The 25,135-nt window shown below is 38.3% G+C and overlaps 1 protein-coding gene and 1 long non-coding RNA gene across 4 annotated transcripts in view; one reads left to right on the top strand and one right to left on the bottom strand.

The window, feature by feature from the left end:
• The window catches only part of MEOX2 (mesenchyme homeobox 2), a 54,662-nt gene extending 49,067 nt beyond the window's left edge, over positions 1–5,595 (bottom strand). The window contains exon 1 of the mRNA XM_005015127.6: positions 4,760–5,595. Coding sequence (XP_005015184.1) covers positions 4,760–5,270 — 511 coding nt within the window. The 5' untranslated portion in view covers positions 5,271–5,595. The remainder of the gene's footprint in view (positions 1–4,759) is intronic.
• Positions 5,596–5,711: 116 nt separating this feature from the next.
• Positions 5,712–25,135, top strand: part of LOC106015588 (uncharacterized) — a 35,911-nt gene continuing 16,487 nt past the window's right edge. For 2 of the 3 annotated variants that reach the window (XR_001187711.5, XR_001187710.5), the window contains exons 1-2: positions 5,712–6,914; positions 8,696–8,812. This is a non-coding gene — a long non-coding RNA (uncharacterized lncRNA). The remainder of the gene's footprint in view (positions 6,915–8,695; positions 8,813–25,135) is intronic. The other variant, XR_011806998.1, reaches the window with a different exon arrangement.

Raw genomic sequence — 25,135 nt, 5'->3', positions numbered from 1 at the left:
GAGGCCATACTTATTTCTGTCCACAAAGAATTACTCTTTGGCTATGGGCAAGAGTTTATGTGAATATGCCACTAAAATAGGGATTTACATTTTTACAGTTCTAGAAAAAATATTGATTATATTTATTGAGAGCAATATGAATATATTGCAAATTTTCACCAGTTACATGATCCAGCAAGTACCCCCACTATTGTAGCCCAGTGTTTGCTAAGCAATCAGCCTTATTAGTTTTCTCCTAGAAAAATCACTAGGATAGCTGATTACTATTCACCAAATTGGAATTTGCTTCATTTATGAAATCTATAGGTTGGAGTTTGTTGTTTTTATGTTTTGTTTCAGTTTGTTTTCCTTTATTATGGCAAGGGATGCTTTGATACTGGATACCAAACAAATTAACTCTTTCCAGAAAAACTGTGCTTTATTATGTATTTTTTTCCTGCTTCCGTTTACAACCATGCTGAAAAGTACAGACACATTGATGAATCAGTTACACAGTTCTTTTTGACTACAAGTGTGCAGCTCATTTTTCTTATCAATGTGTTTCAGAAACTAATCAAAAGTCCTCAAAATCAATGATTTCACAATATTTATAATCATTTATCAAAATGACCGGCTTTTCAGAGACTCTTTCAAACAACTGTATATGATTTATGATATTTAGATGTGTTTAAAATAAATTCTCTGGAGATGTAACTTTTACTGCTTGCTTGCTGAAAATAGGAAGGTTATAAAAGATGTTAAAACACTGGAGAAAAGAGTATTGTTTACTTTTCATGTGATTTGTCAATGAAAAAAAAAAACCAGCAGAACAGCTATTGAAACACTGGAATCGTGAAATGTTTTTGTACATTTAACAGCAGTGTTTCTACATGATATTATTGTAAATACAGCAGTCAAACATATGAATAGATATTATTACCTACTAGCCTTTCATTGGAAAACTATGCCATATAGAAATAGTTTTCTATGTTAAACTGATTAAATAAATAAATAAATAAAATTGTGCATGGGGGTGTGTTCAATTACATTATACTTTAACTTACTGGAATCAAATTTATTTTTATCATATACTTATCTATCTATACATGTTTGGATAGCTGTAGTTCTTAGAAGAACTCTTGCCATGGTACTCATTCACTCTCTAATCTTTTCAGCTTAGTACTATTTTTTTTTCCATAGCATTTTAGGCTTCCTTAAGACTACCACATTCACTTTCTTTTCATATTTCTCCATAAACTTAGATTACATTTCTATATGGACTTTTCTGCTGAGTGGAGTTTTAAGGAAACTTGGACTGAAGTAAGCCTACTGAGACCATTGTAGTATTAATTTTGCATCTGATGTGTTCTGTATCATCTGAGAATCAAAACCTAGACAAAATAAATTATAAAATAAATAAAAAAGAATGTCCTCAAAAGTCATGGGCAACTAATACGAAGGGGAGAAATTAAAAAACTCCAAAATATTCTGTAAAAAACAACGCATACCACAAAGTAACAATGCGCTCCAAGTATGTTTTTTATGTACTCAACATGGTTTTCATCCGCACCTCATTAGCGCACAGATAATCCTGACCATTAGTGCATTTTAAAATAAGCTTATTTATTTGCAACCTATCCTCAGATTTGCTATCGCCTCTTTCCTCCTACATCCTTGCCATAATGAGAGCTGAATTAGGAAGGCAAGGTTGCAGACGACATTATTCACTGCAAAATGCAAACGTCTACAGATCTGAGTGCATCCCTCCGCAGCTCGCCTGCATGTTTACTAACCCTCTGCTGGGCCTACGCAGGTTGAAAGGAATGTCCTCAAGATAATGAGAGAGTGACTACAAAACACGGAGACACTGACAGCTGTAGTGTACAGAGTTGATGGCTAAGTAAGCAGCATTTCCCAGTCCTTCGTAACAAGAACAGTTGGCAATTTCACCCTGTTCTGTTCAGCCTACTCAATATCTTCAATGGGTACTTCCCAAACTGATTAAAACCTGGGTTAGAGCAAAAGAAAACTGTAAGTCAGACAGCTTATATAGAGCTACTACAAAAGCACATTTCACCTTGCTTTCTTGATCACAAACAAAAAGTATAACAAAGCGCAGCACAAACAGTGTCTCTATCTCTATTCCCTGCAATATGAGAATTTCAGGAAAAAAGAGCAAGCACGGAAACAAACACACAGCCCATCATCCAAAATCTTTTTCATTGTTAAAAAGATTACATTTCCGCCATCCTAACAAAAAAGCAAAAATGGGCACCTCTTAACATAAATATCCACAGTATCTATATGGCTAACCAACAATTATTAATTTGGGAGATAAAAGATACGAGTATTATTTGTGTTTCACTCTTTCTTTAAACTACCCATAAACTCAGTTTTATGAATCAACATTCCTGATCAACATTCAGGAGTGAAAGCAAAGTACTGCAAGAAAGGGGTAGCCTAAGGTTAATTCATTTCTGAAATATGGAAGAGATTCAGTGCTCAGGAAGTCACTGGACATTCTGTGGCTCTATGTGATTATGCTTGAAAAGAGGAAATATATCTGTAAATAAGCAGAAGCATTAATAATTGTCTCAGAATGCTAGCACTGAATCTTAAACAGTCTCTCTTTGCTTCTTAGTTATTTACTTTAAGGATTTTATACAAATGCCTATGAATGAGGAGGGGGTCGATGAAATTCTTTAAAATATGACAATTTGTTTAAAAAGCAGAATAGTGAGAAATAAAGGGTTTGATTTTATGACAAACGAGGGGCAATTATTGACTACAAATACAGAACCGCAGTAACATAAAATTAGTTCTTGCTGCTATGCATTAAGAAGACATTAAATATCTAGCATGAGAGTTCAGGATTAGTAAAGGGGTGGGGTTAAATGTTCAGTCCAAAATTCAGTCTTTTCCTGAAGAAAAAACAAAGATCCTACAGCTACCCTGTTGTTGTCAAAAGATGCCTATTTTCAGTTCAAGGGATTCCTAACTGTGTGAATAGACATAATATACTTTTTCTTACTGGAAGGGAGGAAGCAATAGTTACCTGCCTTGATCTTCAGAAAGTCTTAGAAAGTGAGGTTCATAGTACAGTGCAATGTAAGCATAATCATGACTAGAGGCTCCAGCTCTTGTCCACTAAATCCAATGGAAGGCTCCAGTTACTTCAGGGTAAGGTCTGTGACATTCCCTACTGTTTTTTTGGTTTGCATTGCAAAACAAAATAAACAGAAACCCATACAGATACTTCCCTGATGGTGAAAGGGACCCATTTCCTTCTTTTTCCTTCAGCTTTAAATACACTGATAAATACAATAAATCCTTACACTAACCGGCATCCAGTTCTTTTCAGTAGCACTGGGGATGCAAGTTTTAGTATTCCTTATATGCCTCACAAAATCCAAGAGTTCATTTTATTTCAGACAATGTAATGAAGATGCAACGATGGAGCTCGCCACCAGTGTTCGACAAAATACGGCTTTTAATCTTGGAAGTTTTCAGCCCAGCTACATAAGATAAAACCCAGTTAAGCTCATCCTGAATTACTGTAAATATTTATAAATGTAATGGACAGTGATCAAAGCAATAGCATCCTCCAGAGTTAATTTTTAAAATAATTTCTATTGCTTACCACTTTACCAAACTCACAACATTTCAAGTGAAAAAGGTCACAGTTTTGATTGTGAACTTGGTAACTGTCTGGAGCAGCCTTTCACTTTCTCTTCCTTGATAACAAATGGTTCACTATGCCCGCTCTTGAGTTTTCAAACTGTTGTGTCCTCTCTTTTTCAAGTGCCTACTGCCTGTCTCGGTATATTTTTGATGACCCTTCAGCTTATGTGTGTTCTGACGGAAGTGCCATCAATCGCATCGCCTTCACCGAGTGTCTTTTGTCAGAGCGGGACTTTGACAGGCTTTGCTGTTTTAGAAGCAGGGATTATATCAAGGTTTTTGCATGCTTAGAAAGGTTTTTGCACGCTTAGAGATGCCGATACCCTCCACCCTGCCACCCCCCACCCCACCCCCGGAATTATTAAGGGTCTACACGGCTTCTGCTCATCTTTAAGTAAGAATTGCAGTGTTTTATTTAAAAGTCAAACAGTTCCTTCCTTCCCTCCGCCCCCGGCACCAGAAACTTGAAGTGAAGTAGCTTTCTGCAACTCCAACTCCCCTCTTTGCTTTACAGACCCCAGCGTTTGCCCCTTCCACGCCGAGCGCGCACAGCCAACTCCTACAGGACAGCGAAGCACGAACTCTTGTCAGGGAGCCTCGCTTCCCAGAGAGTTCCCAACCGTTGTGCAATCTCCTCGGAGCTGCCGGCAGCTCGGCGGGGAAGGGGCGGAGGGGAAGGAGAGCACTAGGCTCCGAAGTTTGCAGCAGAGGTGGCGTATCAGACAGGAGGAGGGGGGCGCGGAACCAGATGCTCAAATGCTCACCAAAATTACAACCGCTTCTCTCCTTGACTGTAGGAAAACCTCCCTACCACCGCCACCTTCGTTTCATGCTCTATCACGTGCTGGATTTTTCCTTTTTATTCCCCCCCCCACGTACCTCCCTAGCCCTAAGAAAGCTCGCTTTCATGATGGACATCCCGAGAGCGCGGTTGAGGGAAGGAGCGAGCCAACAGCCCGGTGGCACCGGTCGGCGAGAGCACCGCCGGGACCGTGCCGAGCCGAGACGGGCCGAGCGGAGCCGGGACACCCGGGGCCCGGCAGCGCAGCTCCCCCCGACACCCGCCGCCCACCCCGCAGGGGAAAGCGTAAGCCGTTACCTGAGCTGTCGCTTTTCCTTTTGCCGGCCCTCTTCTCTGTTTCCACCGGGGACAGAGCCTGCCTGCCATAGTCCCCTGGCGCACACGCTGCCCCCGTGGGGGTGTTAGTGCCCAGGCTGGAAGAGTTTGAACACAGGACGGGGGGGCTGCTGCCCAGCTCCGGGGGTCCTCCTGAGTCGGGCTGAAGGCAGAGGCTGTGCCTGGCTGCGGCGGGAGGAGACGACATCTGAGGAATGTGCCAGTTCGTCTGCAAAGCCTGGTGCTGCTGTTGCTGGTGGTGGTGGTGGTGGTGATGGTGGTGGTGGTGGTGCCCCCTATGATGCTGGCTGGCAAACATGCCCTCCTCATTGGGGTATCCCGCTATTATGCAAGAGGAAGAAGAAGAAGACAGATCAGGGTAGGACATGTGGTCAGATCTTCCATGCAGGGCAAGAGAAGACTGCGAGAAAGGGTGCAAGCTCTGCGCAGTGGCATGGGGGCTGCGCAGGCAGCCAAAGAGTGTGTGATCCATGGCATGCAAGTCTCAGGTTCCAGGCAGGAGAGTTTAGGAAGGATCCAACTTCACCACCCTTTGTCAACTTTCACTGTAAACAGATCGGGGTTGGGATTTTTTTTTCCAAAACGGCAACGACAGACTTTGCAGCAGGCAGCTGAGCTCAGATAATCCAGGTCTTTAGCCCTAGCGGCCAGTCTCCGCTGCATAAACACTCGGACCTAGATGAGCCTTTCTGAGAGCTGCTCAGATGTCAAGAAGTGGGAGAGGTTGAAGCCAATAGAAGGTGGTCCCAGAGAACTGCTCGAAGGGGGAAACGGCTCCGAGAGGTTATAAATACAGTAGTGTGTAATGTGAGCTGGGGGCTGGCTTAGCAACACAGCACTGACCACATGCAAACTCCCTCCAAAACGCCAGCGCCGTCCCCGCGCCGAGCCGCTCCGTCAGCGGGCGGCAGCGCTGCGCACCCGCGCCCGGGGCGCCCGCGGCAGCGGCGGGGGGGCCGGGGACCGGCTCTATGGGGGCTCCGCGGGGGCGCAGCCCGCCTCTCCCTCCCAGCCCGCGGGGAGCACGCCCCCCGCCCGCCGCCCCCACGGGCCTCCCCGGGGCCGCCCGCGCCCCCCACGGGGCGAGGAGGGATGGAGGGGCCACTGGGCCACCGCCCGGGGTGCCACTGCGTGTGTCCCCTCCCCTCCCCCCCGGGAAGGGGGGAGCGACAAAGAATTGAGGTGCCTCCCTCGGGGCGAAGTGCGGGGCTCGCGCGGCCCCTTCTCCCCGGGGGTTCAGGCGGGGCGCCTGGCTGCTGCCTCACCTGTGCGCCCGGCGAGCCTGGGCGCAGCGCGGCCGGTTCCGTGCGCTGCCCCCGTGCTGCCCCCGCGCTGCCCCCGGGCCCAGCAGCGCGGCCCCGGCAGCACGCACGCCCCCCGCACCCGACCATAGGGGCCGCAGGCCGCCGACCCCTGTGGCTGGGGCCGCAAGAAAGTCGCCGGCGCTCAACGTGCCGCCAAATGTGGTCGGAGAAAGACAAGGCTCCTTTCTTGCCCCCTGCCCGTCCAAAAACGCAGCCCTCCTAACTTCCCGTCGCTGTGTCTTCATTTGCTTTGTTGCGGGCTTTAGTGTCTCAAGAGGGACAACCTAGAGAGCCTGGGTTTGGTTTATCTTTCTTTTCTTAACATGTTTGTATTGGAATTAACAGTAGCCACGAAGAAGGCTGTAAACTGGTTTAAATTAGGATAACGTGTTTCTTGATCGCTGACCAAAGAGGTGCCCACTGCCGAAACGCTGTGGTCCTTGGCCCTTCCTTCTCACTCTACCTTCCTCCTCCTCCCTGAAAACCATACTTAGGAGGAAAATAAAATAAAATAAAAGAAAATAAAAGAAAAGAAACAAAAAGAAAGAAAGGGAAAAAAAAAAGGCCATTGCGCTCAAATTCTTGGGTCCATGTGCGAAAGATAAAATGAATTTGAATTGCTATTGGAAAAAATCAGGAATTGTATGAGATTTGCAAGAGCTAGTTTCTTAAACGGAAATTGAGTCCTATTTTGTGGGAAATTAGTTTTGCAGACTTTCTAAAAAAAAAAAATCTAAAACTTTTGTTCAGCAGCTGCTCCACTTTTCCCTGCAGTTTCAGACTGAGCTGGAACCTGCAGCAGTCTTTCGACGGTAAGATTTTCCCCCATTTTCTGACATCTAATGCTTTTTAAGAATTGTCTTTAGTTTTAACTGTAACAACGCGGTCTTTTTAAAAAGAGAGTGGCGTCCAAAGCAGAAGTTGCTGCCTCTGTGTACTGTTCAAAACTTGATATTTCTTCAGAATAAAGGAAATATACAGTTACAACACTGATGAAATATTTTGTGCTTTTCATTGTGTTTATCGTTTCAATATGTGCTCTAATATTAAAAGCAAGGAGTACAAAGAAAACTCAATGGCTGAACTACCCTTGCTTTTGCGAACCCGCCGGGATGCGAGCGCAGGGGTGGCGGTGCCCCGGCCAGCCGGCAGTGCCTCGAAGCGACGACCGGCGCACGGCCACCGACGCACCGCCCGCAGCGGCTCTGCCGGCCCTGGCCCGTCTCCGCGCCGGTGGCGGCATAAGGGCAGCCGCCGGCGGGGGTGGCCCCAGGTGGGCGCGGGAGCATCGGGCGCGGCCCCCCGGGCGGCCGCTGCGCTCCTGTCCGCTCCCCTCCGCGGGGACCGGCGTGCGTGGCGCGCCCCGGCGCGGCTCTCCAACCTGCTGCTGTCGGCCCGCCCGCCCCGGACACGGGGGCCAGGCGCCGTCAGGGGGGCCGGGGACCGGCCGGGGCCGGGGGGGCAGGAATGCAAGGACTCCTCCTGCAAGGGTAGCCGTTGCTGAAGCCCTGACTGCCACAGCTGCGAAGGGGCCGGGGAAGTCCCAAACCCAAGGCAGAATAAACGTGCCCCCTTTTTTTTTTTCTCTCTCTCTCTCTTTTTTTTCCCTCTCTCTCTCGTGTTTTTTTTTTTTTTTTTTTTTTTTCTTTTTTTCTTTTTTAATTCTAGGGGATGGCCGCACAGGATTTCTCGCGCAGGATAAAAAAGTGAAATAAGTGAAGCACAATGAAGAAAGCGAGAGGGTGCGAGGGGGAGGGAGAAAGATTAGGTTTCCAAGAGAAATAAGACACGGAGCCAAATAGAACTTTTTAGGGAGAGGTAGGAGAGGCTCCAAAAGGTGAAGAAATAAAATAAAAATAAAAAAAGAACACAATAACGAAGTTACAATGGCACGACTAAGTCTTTGCCATCAGCTTCATAATTAGATCTGAATATGCGGGACTGTATTTCCTTTGGCTCTTGAGTCCCCTAATAAGTACACAAGTTCCGCATCAAGTGTTCTTATTACTTCTTCAATAAGCGCTTTTAAGCATGCAAGAACTGGAAATACAAATCTCGACAGAGCTTTATGCTTTCATTTTAAACAATATAGGCGACTAATGTTGAGGCAAATAAACAACTTCAGACGTTAACTGGAATAATCCAAAAAATTTCTGTATGGAGCTATCGAATAACTATGGTTACATGATACCATCCTTTGTAAAAATGTATGATTTTTCAGTCAAAGCTTCTGTGAGAAGCTTCTCAGTGCAATAATTACTGAATAAAGTGTAAGCAGCTATTACCTCCCAATATAAATGATCAGATTCTTGCTCATATTGTATCTTTTTAGAATGTGTGTTTGACCTACATATGGTACAAAAGCGTAACTTAAATCAATGCCAGCAAGTTTGCCCAAAGCTTATAACATCAAGTGAAAAAATAGAATGTTTTAAATATGAAAACAGTAAACCGTTTAACTCATAAAAACATCTGGAGCCAACACAGTTTGGAACATCATTTATATTTTCATATATGGGCTAATATTTGCATTCGCTTTGTGTTTTTTTTTTTTGTTTTTTTTTTTTTTTTAACTTACGATTTATGGCAAAAGAAATCATATAAAATTGACCTGAGTGAACCAGCGCACAATTTCTCTGCTTCAGGACTTTTGTAGTCGGTATTTCACTTTGGAGGCAAAAGCACCATCTCCCTGACTATTTATCAGAATGTAAGTAAGATTCTTGAACATTTCTTTCTAGTGTGCAGTTCGCATATTTGCAATATGCATAGTACAATAAAATCAAACAGTCATATTTGAGGACCACTGTTATGGTGGTGTAAACCACTAACTTTGGTTAAAGTCAGCAAACTTTGTTAAAGTCAGCAAAAAGATGCCAATTTGCACCATTTGAGAATATTCTCCTTACTGTCAAAGAGGAAGCTTACAAATATGAATTCAGTTTATTTTAGCCAAATATTTTATTGTACTCAAGAGCATACCAAAGCAAGAAGACGAGATTTTATTGTACTGCAATTATGATCAGTTCATATTTTTCTATGGCAATTTGATGAAGGCAGGCATCATTATTTAACCTGAGTCAATCCAGATTCACAACAGATGTATGTTTATTTTCCATCTTTTCTTTTATTTTTTCTCCCTAAAATTTCCCTGTTTTACTCCGATGGAAGCAGTATGATTTGTTTCTTTTCATACCTGTGCTGTGATGGAAATCTACATATATAAGCAATAATAAAGCCAGGGGATTAAGCATCATTTCAAAGACGCTTGGATGCCTTAACTGAAAGTCCTTGCACAGAAAATGAATAATTTTTTGACTGACTCATCAAGAATAAAATATCCCTGCCTAGTTAAAATAGTCAATAATCACATTTACTTTTCATATACCTATGGTATGGAAGTATCTTCCCTATACTTCACCATAAAAAGTTTTTGTGAGAAATTACACTACCACAAAGCGTACCACATAACTTTAACATTGCATTTCTGTGGTGTACTTCCATTTCGTTCTTTTTAACGTTTACATGTGCCTTGGTTTAACACTTATCAGACACAATTTTTGGTTTAAAGACTACAACATATCTATAAAAACTTTAAGCCTGAATCCATATTTTCAGCTACTTCTCCTGTATACATATGGATTCTGTTCTAATTTTCATGATCTCCAAGTATTACAAATTTTAAAGCTATGCCAGCAATTTAGTATATTACATAAAAGTTGTGCTGAACTAGGCCCTCACTGAAAATGATTTACAAGTTTGCATTACATCATTAAAAGTTATTTCAGTTGCCAACCCACTCGAACCAGTAAAATATCTTATGCTTTCTATTTAGTTTAAGTAAACCGATGAAATATTAAAATGGTTAATGTACTTGAGGCTTCACACCTGAACTATGATGTTTCAGGAATGGTTTTAGAGTCTAAACTACAGGAAACTTGTATTTCACATTAGATACTCAAAAGCCCCAGAGCAAGTTATCTTCAAAACCTTGGTGTGTGTTTCCATCTTTTAAATAGATAATTTATTTGCAAACTGAACTCTCTTGTATAATACCATTTGTTTCCCAATCTGCACGTTATATTGCAATTTATCAACTGTTTCATTTTTTTCTGGTATTATCTCCACTGAAGATCTCCAAACTTAAAAAAAATAAAATAAAATAAAAATAAAAATAAAAAAATCCTTGTAGGGTACAAAGTACCTTAACTATACATATCTCTCATTTGTATTTAAAAATGAATTCAAAGTGCATGTACAGGCAAGTCAATGATGCCTGAAAAAATATGTTTTCCGTTTTGTTTTCTTCAGATCTTGACAATCAGACACAATACTCAGTCAATTCTCTTATTAAAATTACTAATTGTAGAGGGAAAAGGGCTTGTATTTTTTGCATATTATTCATTATATTATTTGATACAAATTGCATTGTGGATTTTGATAATGATTCAGAAGATATTTTACTAGAGCCCCCATCAAAAATATGGATACAGATGGAAGAATGGCTAAGTATATTTTGAGCACCTTGTATATGCTTTGTAATGCTTACTTCTCATTGTGCAGTTAATATTTTGCTGATTATACTTGATCATCCAGAATAAAAAAAAATCTAGCTCACTCAAATGTTTGCATATCAAATCTTTCACACTAAGACTTATAGCTGTTTACTGGGTAGATATACAGCATGATTACTTTACCAAGACCAAAACAGAGCAAAAGAAAATCCTACCATTACCTGAAATACTTATCATATCCTGACTGACATTACCAGACCCTTACAGGACCAGCAGCAGGGGGCATATTTCATAATTCTGCTTCCATCAGAGGATGTAAACAGAATGATAAGTCACTAATCTTCATCACGTCTTTTGCACATTAATGAGGAAAATATTACTCGGTGTGTGTATTTCTAATTTTCTCCGCTCTGGAATGAGAAAGACATATATGCATAGATGAATGCACCAAAAACAAATAACTACAAAATATCTAGATTTTAATAGCTGCTGGGATGATGTCACCTACTCTGCAGGTATGTTTCCTTATGATTTATAGTGTGATGAGCTCTAGACTTGGAGAACAAACATTGAACTAGCGAGTAATGAGAAGAGAAAGATATTCACTGCCCCAAAGAGTTCAGGCTCTATTTGTTCCACTAGCTTCATGTAGGAGTACTCCTGTGTTTTCACAGAGTCCTGTTTGTATTCATGGTGATTTGCTTGACTAGATGCATTTGCAGGATTGGAATCTTAATTAATATTAGTTGTAGGAAACAGCTAAAAATTGCATGTACTTTTTTAGTCATAGCTGCAACATGTCAATGTCTAATGCCAGATCACGCTAATAATAGATACTGAATAGGAGAAATCAAATATGAAGTAAAAACTGTTTGAAATGACCATTTTAGTTTATGCTGATTCTTTTATACGTTAGTATTACAGATTGTAGGGGAAAAATAAAAAATAAATCTGACACCCCCACTCCCCTTCCCCCCCAAAAAAGATAGATTTCCCTTTCCCTTAAAAATACATGCCAAGATGAGCTTAATTTGCAGAGGGGTCTCTGAAAGATAAAATCATATTTGTTTCAAATATATGAAGACATGCAGGAAATTATTTTAAGTTTGGTAGAGCCAATGACACTAGTGATGTTTAAAAATTAGATAACATCTTCAGTATCTTTAAAGAAGGTCCAAGCAGAATACCTTAAGGAAACTGACACACACATATATATATATATAATTAAAAAATAGCTTTATCAATATGTTGTGAATATATTATTTCTTACAATTAACCTTTCCAATATATTTGTATTCATTATGCTTTATTAGGCATCACATTATGTGGCCTTTGATGCAATACAGATAGGTCTCAGGGTGGGTTCAATAAACTGTTCCACTGAGGGACTGTTTTTGAGATGCTTTTGCATCACCTAAGTATATGAATTGGACACTGAATCACATTGAATCACTCTCAGGAGCCACCTTTCTCTCTTCATTGGTACCTGTCTCATGCATTTCATCTAAAATAGATGCCCATAATAAAAGTGTGAAACCCCTTTATTCCTTATCCCGTTTTCCAAAACTGTGTCTAGTGCCTAGCACTGTGGGCTTGGCAAAGCTCAGCTGTATAGCAAGTAAGAGGTATATTATTCGACAAACATTGCAGCTGACTGAGACACACATGCAAAATACAACATGTGGGGACACTCTCTGGAATTCTGCAGTTCCCTTGCAGGCATATTGTCCATGTTACATATTTGTGCATTTCAGCCATAGACCATATCACTTAGGGATTTAGATTTTATTTAATAATGCAAGCATATTTCAATACAAGATGGAAAACTAAAAATATTTTCCATTTAACTGTTTCAAAACACCATGTGCAAGAGAACACAACAAAATGGAATTAACTCATAACATATGCAACTCTTATTTGTGCAAGAGCAGTATATGCCCCTAAATCCAGACTCCAGCATCTGGAGGCATAGCATGTCTCTACTGGAAGAGAGAAGTATGAGACATGTCAGCTTCTTGGATATGTTACATTGAAAGCAGTGCCTTTTCATTCATGATACCCAATACAATGCCAATTAAAACTAATAAAGCAGACAATATCCAGGTAAACTGCCTTGGAAGTATTTTGGATTTTTCATCTCATTAGTCGTAGGCAGTAGGATTACCCTGAGAAACGTATTTACAATATTAAAAAATGAAATGAAATTAAATAAATAAAATAAAATAATAAATAAAATAAATTAATAAAATAAAATAAAATAAAATAAAATAAAATAAAATAAAATAAATAAAATAAAATAAAAATCTCATCTAAAGCTCTTTCATTTGAAACAATCAAGTTTGAATGAAACCTAATAACCCACAGTATAAATCATTTATTCATAGTGCATCCAAATGTACTGATCCCATTTGTAGAAACAAGTTTTGATGTCACCAAGGTTTTTCTTGTGTCTCTTTCTCATTACTACTTTTTACCTCTAGCACCATCTTGGAATAATGTATTCTTTATATGCTTTCAATATTGTGATCATCTTGGTAGAGTCTCTGAAAACATCGTAAAGAAACAATTCATCCTTTAAGTGTTTTATAACATGAATTGTCTTCAGGCTTGACCTTGAGTCTTATTTTTTCCCCATCATCCTCACGGGAGATACTTTAGAGGATCAGCTTCATTGTTAGACTGCAATAGCAATTTTAAAAAGTGCAGCTAAACATAAATATTCTTTCTCGTGGTAAAAATAAACAAACAACAACAACTACAAAAAAAGAAAATTGCATTTTGAAACAAAAGTGTGAAAGAGTTTTGGTGGATAAGATATTGTTTTCTTAATGCATTTGCAAATTTTTATTGCACTAAAACTTTTAGATAATCTGTAATAGAAGTTGAGACCTCTAACTTTTCTTTCATTCATTTCTATCAATTAATCTTTTTTATATTCAGAGCAATCAAAGGAGAAAGTATTGCAGCTATTCTTATTTTCAGAAAATACAAGTCGAAACTGAGAAACTGCTTTGCTACAAAAATTTGTTTATTAAGCTTTGAAAATCCTCTGCTGAACAGCATAGTGGTTGTATATACACGCACATGCATACAGTGTAAGAGGGTGTTCAGCCATGCAAAAATGCAAACATACCTCCAGGCTCACATCTTTAATGTACGGTTAAAACAAATTACGTTAGTGACTATTTTCTTTTTAATAATGGGGATAGTTCTTAGATGCATTACACAAAACCAGAATGCCTCACATTAAAGTAAACGAAGGAACAGAAAAATCTCTTTGCACAGATTACCAGACAAAGTTCTGATTTCACTTCCTAGCTGAGAAAAATGTTTGGGAATGTATCTAATCTAACACACCCTATAAAACCGTACAGTAGTCCCTGGTATAACAGGGAGCAGTGTGGATGTAAAGGTCACATCCCATAGCAAAATTCCAAGATTTCAGCCTGCAATCCAATACTGCCTAATGAATTTTCAAATTGTGAAGCTGTGTGCCCATTTTGGAAAGTAGGTAGGTTGTCTTTCCGTATAGATGTTCATTAATTTCTTCATGTATGAAGTATATAATACATGTGAACGCCTGCAGCTGTGGTAACAAGTCTTTTTTAAAATATACCTTGGCTTGATGATGAGAATATTTTGCTCTAAAAATAAGTCATGCATTTAAATATTTAAATATCACAGGCGTGTATCCAGGGGTGCATGCAGTAAGATTACCCTGTACAATTTGTAGTCCTTCAGACTTTCCCAAATGAAGTCCCATAAATATGAACATACACTGCTTGTTGTTTTCTTTTTTTTTTTTTTTTTTTTTTTTAAGTTTCCTTTATTGGTATCATAATAGTATGGCCCAAATATAAGGAAATAACCATATCATATTAAACACAGGAATATGCTTTCACAGTCGTTTATTGTGCATAGCTAGTAAACATTTCCTGGCAAACAATTTAGAGAGTCCATAAATTCCATCCTAACGCTACTTCCGTAGCTACACGCACTGCACCATACACGAGGGTATTAGCTCAGTCTCTCTCATCCGGAATGGGTGGATTGGAATTGAAAAATCCCCACCCCCACCCCCCATTATAGCACCATATGTCTCGAAAGTCTATCCTCTCTCAGGGCAAACGTCTCCTCTCAGATCCGCCTGATGGATCATGACTAAAATTCTGCTGTCCCTTGCTATTTAATCTAACAGCATTGCTGAAGTATCTATCAAGAGAGCACAACAAGCCAAGCATCCCTTTGGCGTGAGCGGCAGTTCCCCACACAGAGAGTATCAGGAATATGGAATATCAGAGGGAAAGTCGACCACACCATGCCAATTTGTATGGAAAAATTGATTCTGAAGCTAAGGGTAGGGAAAAGAATAAAACCTCTGGATTAAAAAAAAAAAAAAAAAAAAAAAAAAAAAAAAAAAAAAGCAGTCTTCATAATTCCCTGTTGCCTCATACAATCAGTTAACTGTTGTTAGTAGACCAACTTTGTAGAATCTTCAAAGGTACTGAGTCTGTCAGACTTTCAGACAGTTTTCTCTACGTACCTTATTCAGGTGTTTATCTAATGAGGGATTATTAGGGAAACAGTTTACTCATAAAGATTTTTGGAGGGTTAGATTTCTGCTCAGTCTTTTTCAGTCCTTTTGTTGTGTGTGTCTGCTGAATTACACTGGGAAAAAAATACTTCAAACAGCCCTCAAAACATTTTGTTTTTGAAAAAAATAAAAAAAAATCATATGAAATGATCACATTAAGGTAACGTTCATACCACTAGTACCAGAGACTAAACTGACATATTTCAGCCAGTTTGGATCCTTATTACAGGTATACATTATTATCATTCCTGTTACAGCTATTATTTCCAGATTATTTTGGATTGGAAACAAAGAGTTAGCAAAAACCTGGACTCCTTCCAAAGTTCCAAAGACCAGCTCGAAAGCTCAAAGGGGTTCAGTCACCATGTCAGTGTTCTGCTTTACAATCTTTAATTTTACAAGGTATAACACTAAAACCTCTCTTTTGTACCCCTTGAAGCAGTTTTAAGGAAGGGTTGTATGATAACAAAGATGACTAAGAGCAGAAAGATTTTACTTCCCTGGCTGTGGAAGTCTTTATTTCTAACTCCCTGCTTTTAAAATCCTCTTTCAGTTATTTATAATGAATGGAGCCATTATTAAACAAATAGTCCTGTTCTTAGTTATTGGCTGCACTATATTTGAAAATCCACATATCTCAATCTTCAGTCACATGTGTGTCAAAAACTCCCCTTTGGAAGATTATTAGGTGAACAACAAAGACTTTGGAGTAACAGTATGATGATGGATTACACATTTGAAGCTAATTAAAATATTAAAAAAGATTAAAAGATATTAAAGCTTTAGAATTTTTTCTAGATTGCCCTCTATAGATTTTTTCTATATTGTTCTTTGCCCACTGCTCAACAGCAGACCTTTCATAAGCATCCCTCATTTTCTGGCTACTCATCTTTACGACTTCCCTGTACTTCCTCCTAGTACCTCTAAGGCACCGAGTTCAGCCATGAGTCCTTAAGCAGTATGCCGAAGAGAAGTGGTTTGTGGTCTGCAATTTGCTCAACTTATTGTCTGATGATAAAGGCCCTAATCCTTTTCCTGGATCAGGACCTCCGCCAGCTTCCTTTCATTGTGCACATGGGCAAACAGAGCAAGAAGAAAGATAACGCTCCGCTTGTTCAGCATAACTCCAGCAATCATTTTCTCTTTTATGTTTCCAGTGAATCTGATTGCTGGCAAAAGCTTCCAGAAAAAGACAAGTCTGATCAGAAAGAGCATGAGCAGAGAAAGTCCAGTTTCTCAAACATATTGCCTGGAAGACTATTTTGTACTGGTGACGGGGCATATTAGTCACTGGGCCTAGTCAGCCTTGGCCTCTCACAAATCAAACAAGTGTTCCTGCTTGGGTGAATGTCCTCTAATAATGATTTTATTGTGAATACTTGTCCAACAACTACAAGACACTATAGTCTTTTATTTAACATTATGCTTATGAATGGTAGTATGGATTTTTTTCCTTACTATCTTCATGGTACAGAGTACCAATAACAAATTCAATTCAGGTGTTTTATATATATTAAGTAGTAGGAAATACATCTGTTTAGAAAATGTAGCTCATTCCTGTGCTTTCAGAGTCTCTCTGGATTTATTATATTAAAGCCAAATCTATTGTTAATCCATTTAACACTGATTGTATTCCTCAAATATGTTTGGTGTTTCCTTTCAGAACAGTCATATACAGGTCAGTATTCCACCTTAATACTGGTACTGGCATAGAAGTGCTAGAAACAGGTAATACATTGTGTTCTTGCTGATAAAATACCTACGACCTTAATAATTAATTTTACACGGTGACCAGTTGAATCATTAGCAACTATTTAATGAGATCTCTGTTGAAATCTTTGCCCTTCTGTGTCAGATGTTGTGCACGGAACAGGAGAACTGATTATCTAAATAGGCAAGATAAACTGTAAAAGAACTGAGACCGGATAAATGTTAGGCAACTATACTTAAAATTAGAAACATATATCATAAGCATTCCGTTCAGGTCTGTCATTAAGAACAGTTTGCTGGCTACACAAACAGAAATGTCGTATTCCTCTTTAAAATGTTTCTAGTAAATTATGTAGCAAGAATTAGGAGATGCATTCCCTGAAAGCATTCTAATAGCACTTTTGAACAGGTTTCACTCTCATAATGAATAGAATTATATCAGAGAGAGTTAATTAGGAGTTATGGTCCAGTTAGAAAACTTCACCATGAAGCTAGTGGCAAGTTATAATACGGAACAGAGCTTTGTGAAGAAAACTGCTGGAAGTCTAACAGTTTGAGTGCTACTGACTTCAAAGAGGCTAGAATTTCAGCCCCCATTTCCAGAATTCTATAATTCGTTATAATTGTAGCTGCATTTTTGGTCTGTAATGTATTTCTGCCCAAAGCATTAAAGTGAGCAATCTGCATATGATGTTATAAATAAACAGTCTACGACAGGACACTGTGAATCTAGGTTAAGATTTCACTCTTACATGCAAAAAAAAAAAAAAGAAGAAGAAAAAAAGGGGGGCAACAAAAACCTGCTTCTGTACTCTAAGTCTTTCACACATCTCAGTGTCAATAATTTTAAAACTACACTCTGTTATGAAGTAATAATTCAAAATGTAGTTATATCAGACTGACATTTTAGATCTCATATTTTATGTCTCATTTGAAAGATTCTCATTGCTGTAATGTTTAAATAATAATTTTAAAAGTCTGTATTTCATGTCATGAAATATCTTAACATTGAAAAAATGCTTATGGACTATGGAATAATCTTAACATGAGCTGGAAACCTCAGAGCATCCATAATAAAACTTCAGCTACATTAAATAAATAAAAAATGGCAACTTTCCCAAGTGCATCCAACACAGAGAAATTTGCTACCAGATTTCAGTGCGATAAAGAAGAATCAGAGAATTATACATTAATTACTAGAACCTGATTAAATTTGGTATGAGCAAATGAATTAAGATTCAATGTTTGTACTTGGTGATATAAGGCAGTTAGCTTTTACAAAATGGATGATGAGTGTGCACCAGTTATTTAGAGAAAATATCAAAGGTAAAATGTGAATGACACCTTCAGTCTCCTAAAGAATACTTTAATGGCCATCTCAAAAAAAAAAAAAAAAAAAAAAAAAAAAAAAAAAAAGTAACAAGCAAGGAGTAACCTCCTAATTTTTTGTTGCAATAATTAAATGACTTAGAAAGTATGCAAAGGCAGCTTCTAAAGAAAAAATACCTCTGTATTTTTTCCATGCTCCATAAGCAAGGGAAAATGTAGCAATAAATGTAAATTAGAAGCTGGGAATTAAAAAGTATTGATAAAGAAAGCCAAAGGTCACAAAGAGAAAACAAGATAAGTACAATATGAATACATTTTGAAATTATATTGCAAACAAAAAATCCTAACAATTGCCTTGCTCCCTTATTAAATGTATTAAATGGATTACTAGGATTTTTGTAATAATTTTTTACTATATGTTTTTTTTTAAAGGCATTCTCAAATACTTTTTTTTTCTGTATTTTGGAAAAATGTCAAATGATGTATTCATATCAGATAATTATGATGAATTTGTATTTCAGTAGTAGTACAGGAGAACATTAAATAACAGCTAATAAAACTAGACATTTTTAAAATCAGTAGACCTGAATAATTTGCATGGAGGTATTTTAATACATTTGGCAGAGAACCTGTCTGCACAGTTAGTGAGGATTTTTAATACCTCTTGGATAACTAGGGAGGTTTTAGAGAACTAAGCAAAAATTTTTGTCAATATTTAAAGAGAATAAATGTGATGACTTAAATGTCCATAGGCATTTCAACTTCACATTGATCTCAAGCAAAATAAGGAAGGATTTCTAGGAATATCAGCTCATTTTAATCAAAGCAGTGAGAACAGAAAATTATGGAAAATTACCATGCCAAAGCTAACTCAATATCATTTAATAAAAGCATATGTTTGGTAGGATAAACATAATTTCAGTAGTATTAAATATACAGAGGAATATTGGAAAGTCTTCTACTTGTTAATCATACTATCTTCTTGAAAAAAAAAAAAAAAAACAAAAAAAAACACACATTTAAGTCAATATTGTACTTACTAAATCGACTCAAATCTGAGTCTCATTCGCATAGTAAGTAGGGAATAATAGTCAGCGGTGCTTATTTTAATGGTGACCAACAACTGTGTGTCCCCATGAAATTTTTTATCTATCTGTGAGTCTCGTATGAATAATAAGTGAAAATATTTAGGAAGTTTTCAGTTAAAGTGATTGGAATATCAGTAAATATAGAGTCAAGTCACTGTGGAACCTGGATTGCTCAGGAAACTGTCTGTAGCCAGTAGCAGTTAAGCTGCAAACTTCAGACAAGACAAACACACTCTCTAATAGTAAAGTCTGCATGTCACTGCTACAAGGTAGAGACTCTGCCCACAACCTGAAGGCAGTCTGAAAAAGATGGCAGAGCAGATAGTCAGCTGGGAAGAGTACAATAAAATAGACACGGGTCTGATACAACCCATGGGCACTGAACTAGAGAAACATGCAGGAGAAATATAGAGGTAATAGGGTTGTGTTACCTCTGTCCTTGGCAGGGATGCAACCAGTTCTGGAATAGTGCATCCACAACTCAAGAAAAAATTGTTGAAACATTGGAAAAGGTTCAGAGAAAAGCAATAGGACTGATGAAAGGATTGGAAAACATTCCTTGTACTGACTCAAGTAGTTTGATCTATTTAGGTTATCAGAGAGAAGTTTAAAAGGCTACTTGATCACAGCTTATAAATAACTATGTGAGAAATTTGATAACACTAGACTTTACAGTTCAGTGACAAAGGTATAACAGAAGATGTTGGAGAAACACACTGGAAGGTTTAAATCAAGAGTGAAGGTTTTTTTCTTCCATTCAAATCTACGCTATAGTTCTACAAAAAAAAAAAAAAAAAAAAGGAAATTAAGGAAAGTTGTGGTGCCCCTCGCACAGAGGGGCAGACTGATCAGATGACCTTAATAGCCTCTTAGCTTTATAGGCCATGAATCGACAGCTTCAATTGCGGGCTTCTCTGCTCCATATTTTCTGAAGCCACCACTGGGCAGATCCAACTAGTGCGATGTTAATCGGAACCAGGTGGAGCCTGTTTTTGCCACACAAGGGAGCTTCCCCTGAAGCTACATTGGATAAGACCAAGATTTGACTGGAGTGAAAAAAAATCATACAGTATGAAAAGCTTGTGTCTATCATATTGACACACATCATTTCTAATTATTGCAAAATTTATCGATATTTCAGTGAATATAAAACACTGTCTTGAGGAGTAAACGGTGTGGTAAATTTAATGGCAAAGTGGATTTAAACTCCCCTTCATACAGACACACCTTATCGGCTCCAGAGAAATAGAAGGAAATGGAAAATTATGCACAAACACATACAGCTCTGTTTAAGTAAGGTAGAGTATAGAAGAGAGCAAAATTCTTTTGCCTGTTTTTTATGCTCTTGAGAATAGCATAGGTCCAAAATCTTTTCTTCAACCACAGCCATTTCTGAATTACTGTTCTAGATAGGAGAGAGCTGGAACAACAAAGGAAAGAGAAATGCTAACAGGGAAAAAAATAAAAGACATATAAATAATATACCATATGTAGGACACTCACCATGTGCCAGCCTCATTTTTTTTCCTCTCTCTCTTATGTGGTCCAATAAGTCCAGTTGTTTGGAGGGTCTGTCTACTGCAGTGTCTACTTCAGGCATTTGATGTAGGTGCTTTGACTTGCAGCTGCCCCCCACCCCTGGCTCAGTCCCCAGAACCTCTGTCTCTCTGGCATCTATGCAGGGAAGGAAAAACGCCTAGTCTTTAAAACTATGCCTAAGTTAGATATCTAGATTAGCCTGAAGCTGTTGTATAAATATCAATCTGTTCTATTTTCTTTTTTATTATTATTATTATTTTTCTTTTTTTTTTTTTTTTCTTTCTTTTTTTCTTTTTTTTCCAATTATTACTGCTATGGAAAAAATAATAATTGTTTCAATTACAAGGATATAAAAGTGCAGGACAGTTTACAAATTCAAGGCCAAGTCCTAGCTGGTACAGTTCATATATTGGTATTCAAATAAACAGACCGATTCCCATTTGCCCCAGCAGAAGTGCAGCCTTTGAGCTGGTTTTACAAACCAAGTCAGCCTCCTGATTTTGTTGGGTAAAGCAAATACATTTTCATAAAATACAGAAAAGAACATTTTATAATGTAAGTCCATTAAGAAAAACCTCAGAGGAGGAAAAAAAAAAAGAAAAGAAAGACAAGGAAGGAAGGAAGGAAGGAAGAGAGAGAGAAAGAAAGAGAGAAAGAGAGAAAGAGAGAGAGAGATAGAGAAAGAAAGAAAGAAGGAGAGAGAGAGAGAGAGAGAGAAAGAAAATAATAAGAAAGTAAAAAATTATGTCATAAATGACAGCTACTACAGTCTGCAGAAAACACTTCTCTTGTAAAAGCAGAGAAAAAGTGGTGAGAGATCAGCATCAGGCTCAATAACATTTGAAAATAATCTATTTTTCTGAGGAAGTTTCTTACTTCCCTTCCAAAATTAATTGTCATTTTCTTTTAAAGAAGGGGAAAAAAAAAAGAAGAAGAAGAAGAAAAAAGAGAAAAACACTCTTTAAACACTTTGCAGCTTCACATCAACTAAAAGCTTTGCATTATACTTCACTTGTACTGGGTGGTACTGCAGCACTCCAAGCAAAGCAGAGCGTACAGATCGCAGCACACTGTAAAGCTAGTCGTTTCACAACAGCAGTAAGGCAACTTTGCATAAATATTCTTGAAAGAAAGACAGTGAAGAAAGAAGAGGAAACTGCATTTTTAATGCAAGGTCTCTAATGCTAAGAAATGCTCTGTATACTCCTGGAACCCTTCTGTTAAAATGTCTCTAACTCTAGGGACACATTGTATAAGGCAGTTATGCACCATTTAAATGTGAAAAATGCACACTTTACTTGGAAAAGGATGTGTGATGTGAAGTGTTTTTAAGAATAATTGAATGATTTTGTGATTCATTAAATGCATTTACCTCAGCAAGCAAGTAATGGCTTTTCCACTAAGCACCCAAAGGGTGAAAAGTCAAACAGTTAGGAGTAAAGCATCCTTAGGAAAAGGATCATTTTCAGAGCTTTTTGTTTTATTCCTTATCTCTTTTTTGTTCTAAGAGGAACATAACAATGAGGAAGCAAAATAAATAAATAAATAAATAAATAGGTGAATAACTCAACGTAGGAAATTAAACAGATTTGAATGCTGGGGACAAAAGGATATGTGGAAGTTGTCTGTGCTTGCTTTAAGAGGATATATAGAAAAATTGTGGCACCTAAGGTTTACTGAATATGGCTTCATGTGCATATGCCTGCTGAGACCATGGATTCAGTTCTTTTATGGGAGGAAAAAGAAAGCTGTTTTCATATATCCAATATTCTTTAAGCCAAAGTGTAAATCTTCAGTTTCTTTTTTTTTTCTTTTTTTTTTTTTTTGCGGGTGTTGGAGGGTCACTGGGACTAGGAAAACAATACACACCTTGACTCCTGCAAAAAAGATCTTTGGCAAAATCACAAGACGCCTGCTTAAGTAATACCCAAAAGGTAGGTCCATGCATTCCACTGGCCAGAAATAATTCACAGCACGATGAATCCACAAGAAAGTCAATAGGATATTATAATGCTCTTAGGGGAGCTGTAGCCATAAGAGCAATGTGAGGCAATGCGTTACCATGAGCTATCACTTTATATATGTGCAGTATACATGAGCATGAATTATATTACAACATTTGACATGCTGTGGTTTTTGATCTACTGTGACTTATGACCTCTCTCCTATTGTGACCTTTATGCCTAAACCTGTAGAGAATAGTTCAAACAATAGAACATACATGATAGATGGCATCTAGATAAGATAAAAATGTATAAAGAATATAAACACTCATGCTCATAGCTAGCCAAAAACTGCCAGATATTAGGAAGATACTTCCCCTGGGATATGATATTATGAATTTTCTTGCACCTTCCTCTGAATCATCTGGAACCAGGATGCTAGTCTAGATGGACCACTGGTCTGATTAGATATGGCAGTTCTAAAATTTCTGTGAACATATGCTAGTGTGGAAAAATATAGCTTATACAGTTAATAGAAAGTTCTGCATAAGACAGAAAGGACTCCAATCGGTGATAAAATCCTTGTAAGCTTTCAGCTGAAAAGCCAGTTGAACTTTGTATAGATTCTGTTTCCACCCAGATCAACAGTGATTTCCAGATGATATGAAGGCAATCTTTTACAGCTCATCTTTATCTGCCTCTGCTGCTGCTCTATTTTTCAACGGATCCTATTTGTTTAACCTGTTCCAGCAGCTTCCATCTGAAATCTTGGAGTCTGAAGATTGGCTTCCTAATCATCAGCTACCTGGCTCCACAGAACAGTCCAGGGAATTCAAATGCAATTAAACTGCTCTCCAAAAAAAAAAAAAAAAGCTGGAGAGCAAGAGAGCAAGAGGTACTGTTGGCACACACTGTAGAAGCAGGAAGACAAAGAATTAACTGACAGTCTATATAGCAAAAGACTGCAGTCTTTGGCTAAAATGTGGAATTATATTGCATCTTGGAAAAAAAAGTGTGGACAAAAAAGAAGCCATGGAATGAAGGTATCCGTAACACCTCAGCTGGAAAAGTTTTCAGCATTTTTCACCAGATGGGTATAGATACATTAGTAAAACTTTGCTCATAAATCATATTTTCAAGATTATTGTCACAGCCTTAATACCTGAAACTTACCATCTTTTTACTAAACTGAGAAGGGATGGCTCATCTGCACCAAGTATAAATGTGTATCTATTTAATTGATTTAAAAACAAACAAAAAATGGTTTATTGGATAGACTTTGAGTTTTGCTAAAACTGAATTTATTTCAGTATATTCCTCATTGATTAGTTAAAATGAAACAAGCTACTGAAAATGCAGCAATGTATTGTACAACAGGATTTTTATTTGTTTAAAATAAATCTGTTTAAAAAACAAGGAAATTTATGCTGATCTATACAGATCAGATCTATTCCAGGTTCTGTCACCCTACTTAGTCCAGTTCTCAGTCCTGTGAGAACTCTGTTCTTGCCCACTAGACTTATCTGGGCAACTACCATTAGTTTTGCCGTAGTTGTGTAGAAGTACAAGGAGTTTACTTAGAGAAAAAGGTGGTGTAGGACAGCATGATATTATACTAAGCAAGCCCTAGAGATGGCAAACTGCCCTTTCTGATGGCATATTTATGCATAAGCAAGCTATTAGTAGCATCTCTTTCATATAATAAACGATTCCCAACTCAATCAAGCCCCTGCATCTACTCTTGTCCTCATACACAGATATTCCTTATATGGTTCTGGGATTGACGTATGAAGTGGTGTTGGGAAGTCAGATGTTGCAAATGACAAGTTGGATAGCTTTTGCTGTCCTCTTCTCATGATAACTGCTGTTATGGGGGATAGATACAAAGTTTGCTAACTTTATCTGTCTAAAAATCAGCCAAAGTATTACTACAGAAAGTAGACAAACTGTAAATAAAGCCCATTTGGGATTTATTTATTTTTTTGAAGTACTTCTGTTCTCAGAAATAAAAGTAGATACTCTTGCATACTCTTGCACTAGTTAAATAATACAGAGGTTAAAAACAGGGTAAGTGGTGAAAAGATTAGGCATCCTGAACTGAGATTCACCTCATGTAATTTAAGCCATTTGTGGCATAGATGACAATAAGCAAACTTGCAGTTGGAAGAAGCAGGCATTTCCAAACACAGTTCATCTGACTCATATTGCAAATACTTACTTTATAGAAGATCGAGCTGTTCCCTTACCCATGCTTACTAAATCCCAAAGAGCTCTTGGTAGCAGGAGAAGCCCATGAAAAGGCCAGCTCTCCCCACT

The sequence above is a fragment of the Anas platyrhynchos genome, chromosome 2 (assembly GCF_047663525.1).
Source record: "Anas platyrhynchos isolate ZD024472 breed Pekin duck chromosome 2, IASCAAS_PekinDuck_T2T, whole genome shotgun sequence".
NCBI lineage: Eukaryota > Metazoa > Chordata > Aves > Anseriformes > Anatidae > Anas > Anas platyrhynchos.
Note: the sequence above shows the minus strand (reverse complement) of the source record. Positions and strands in the feature narration are given on the sequence as shown.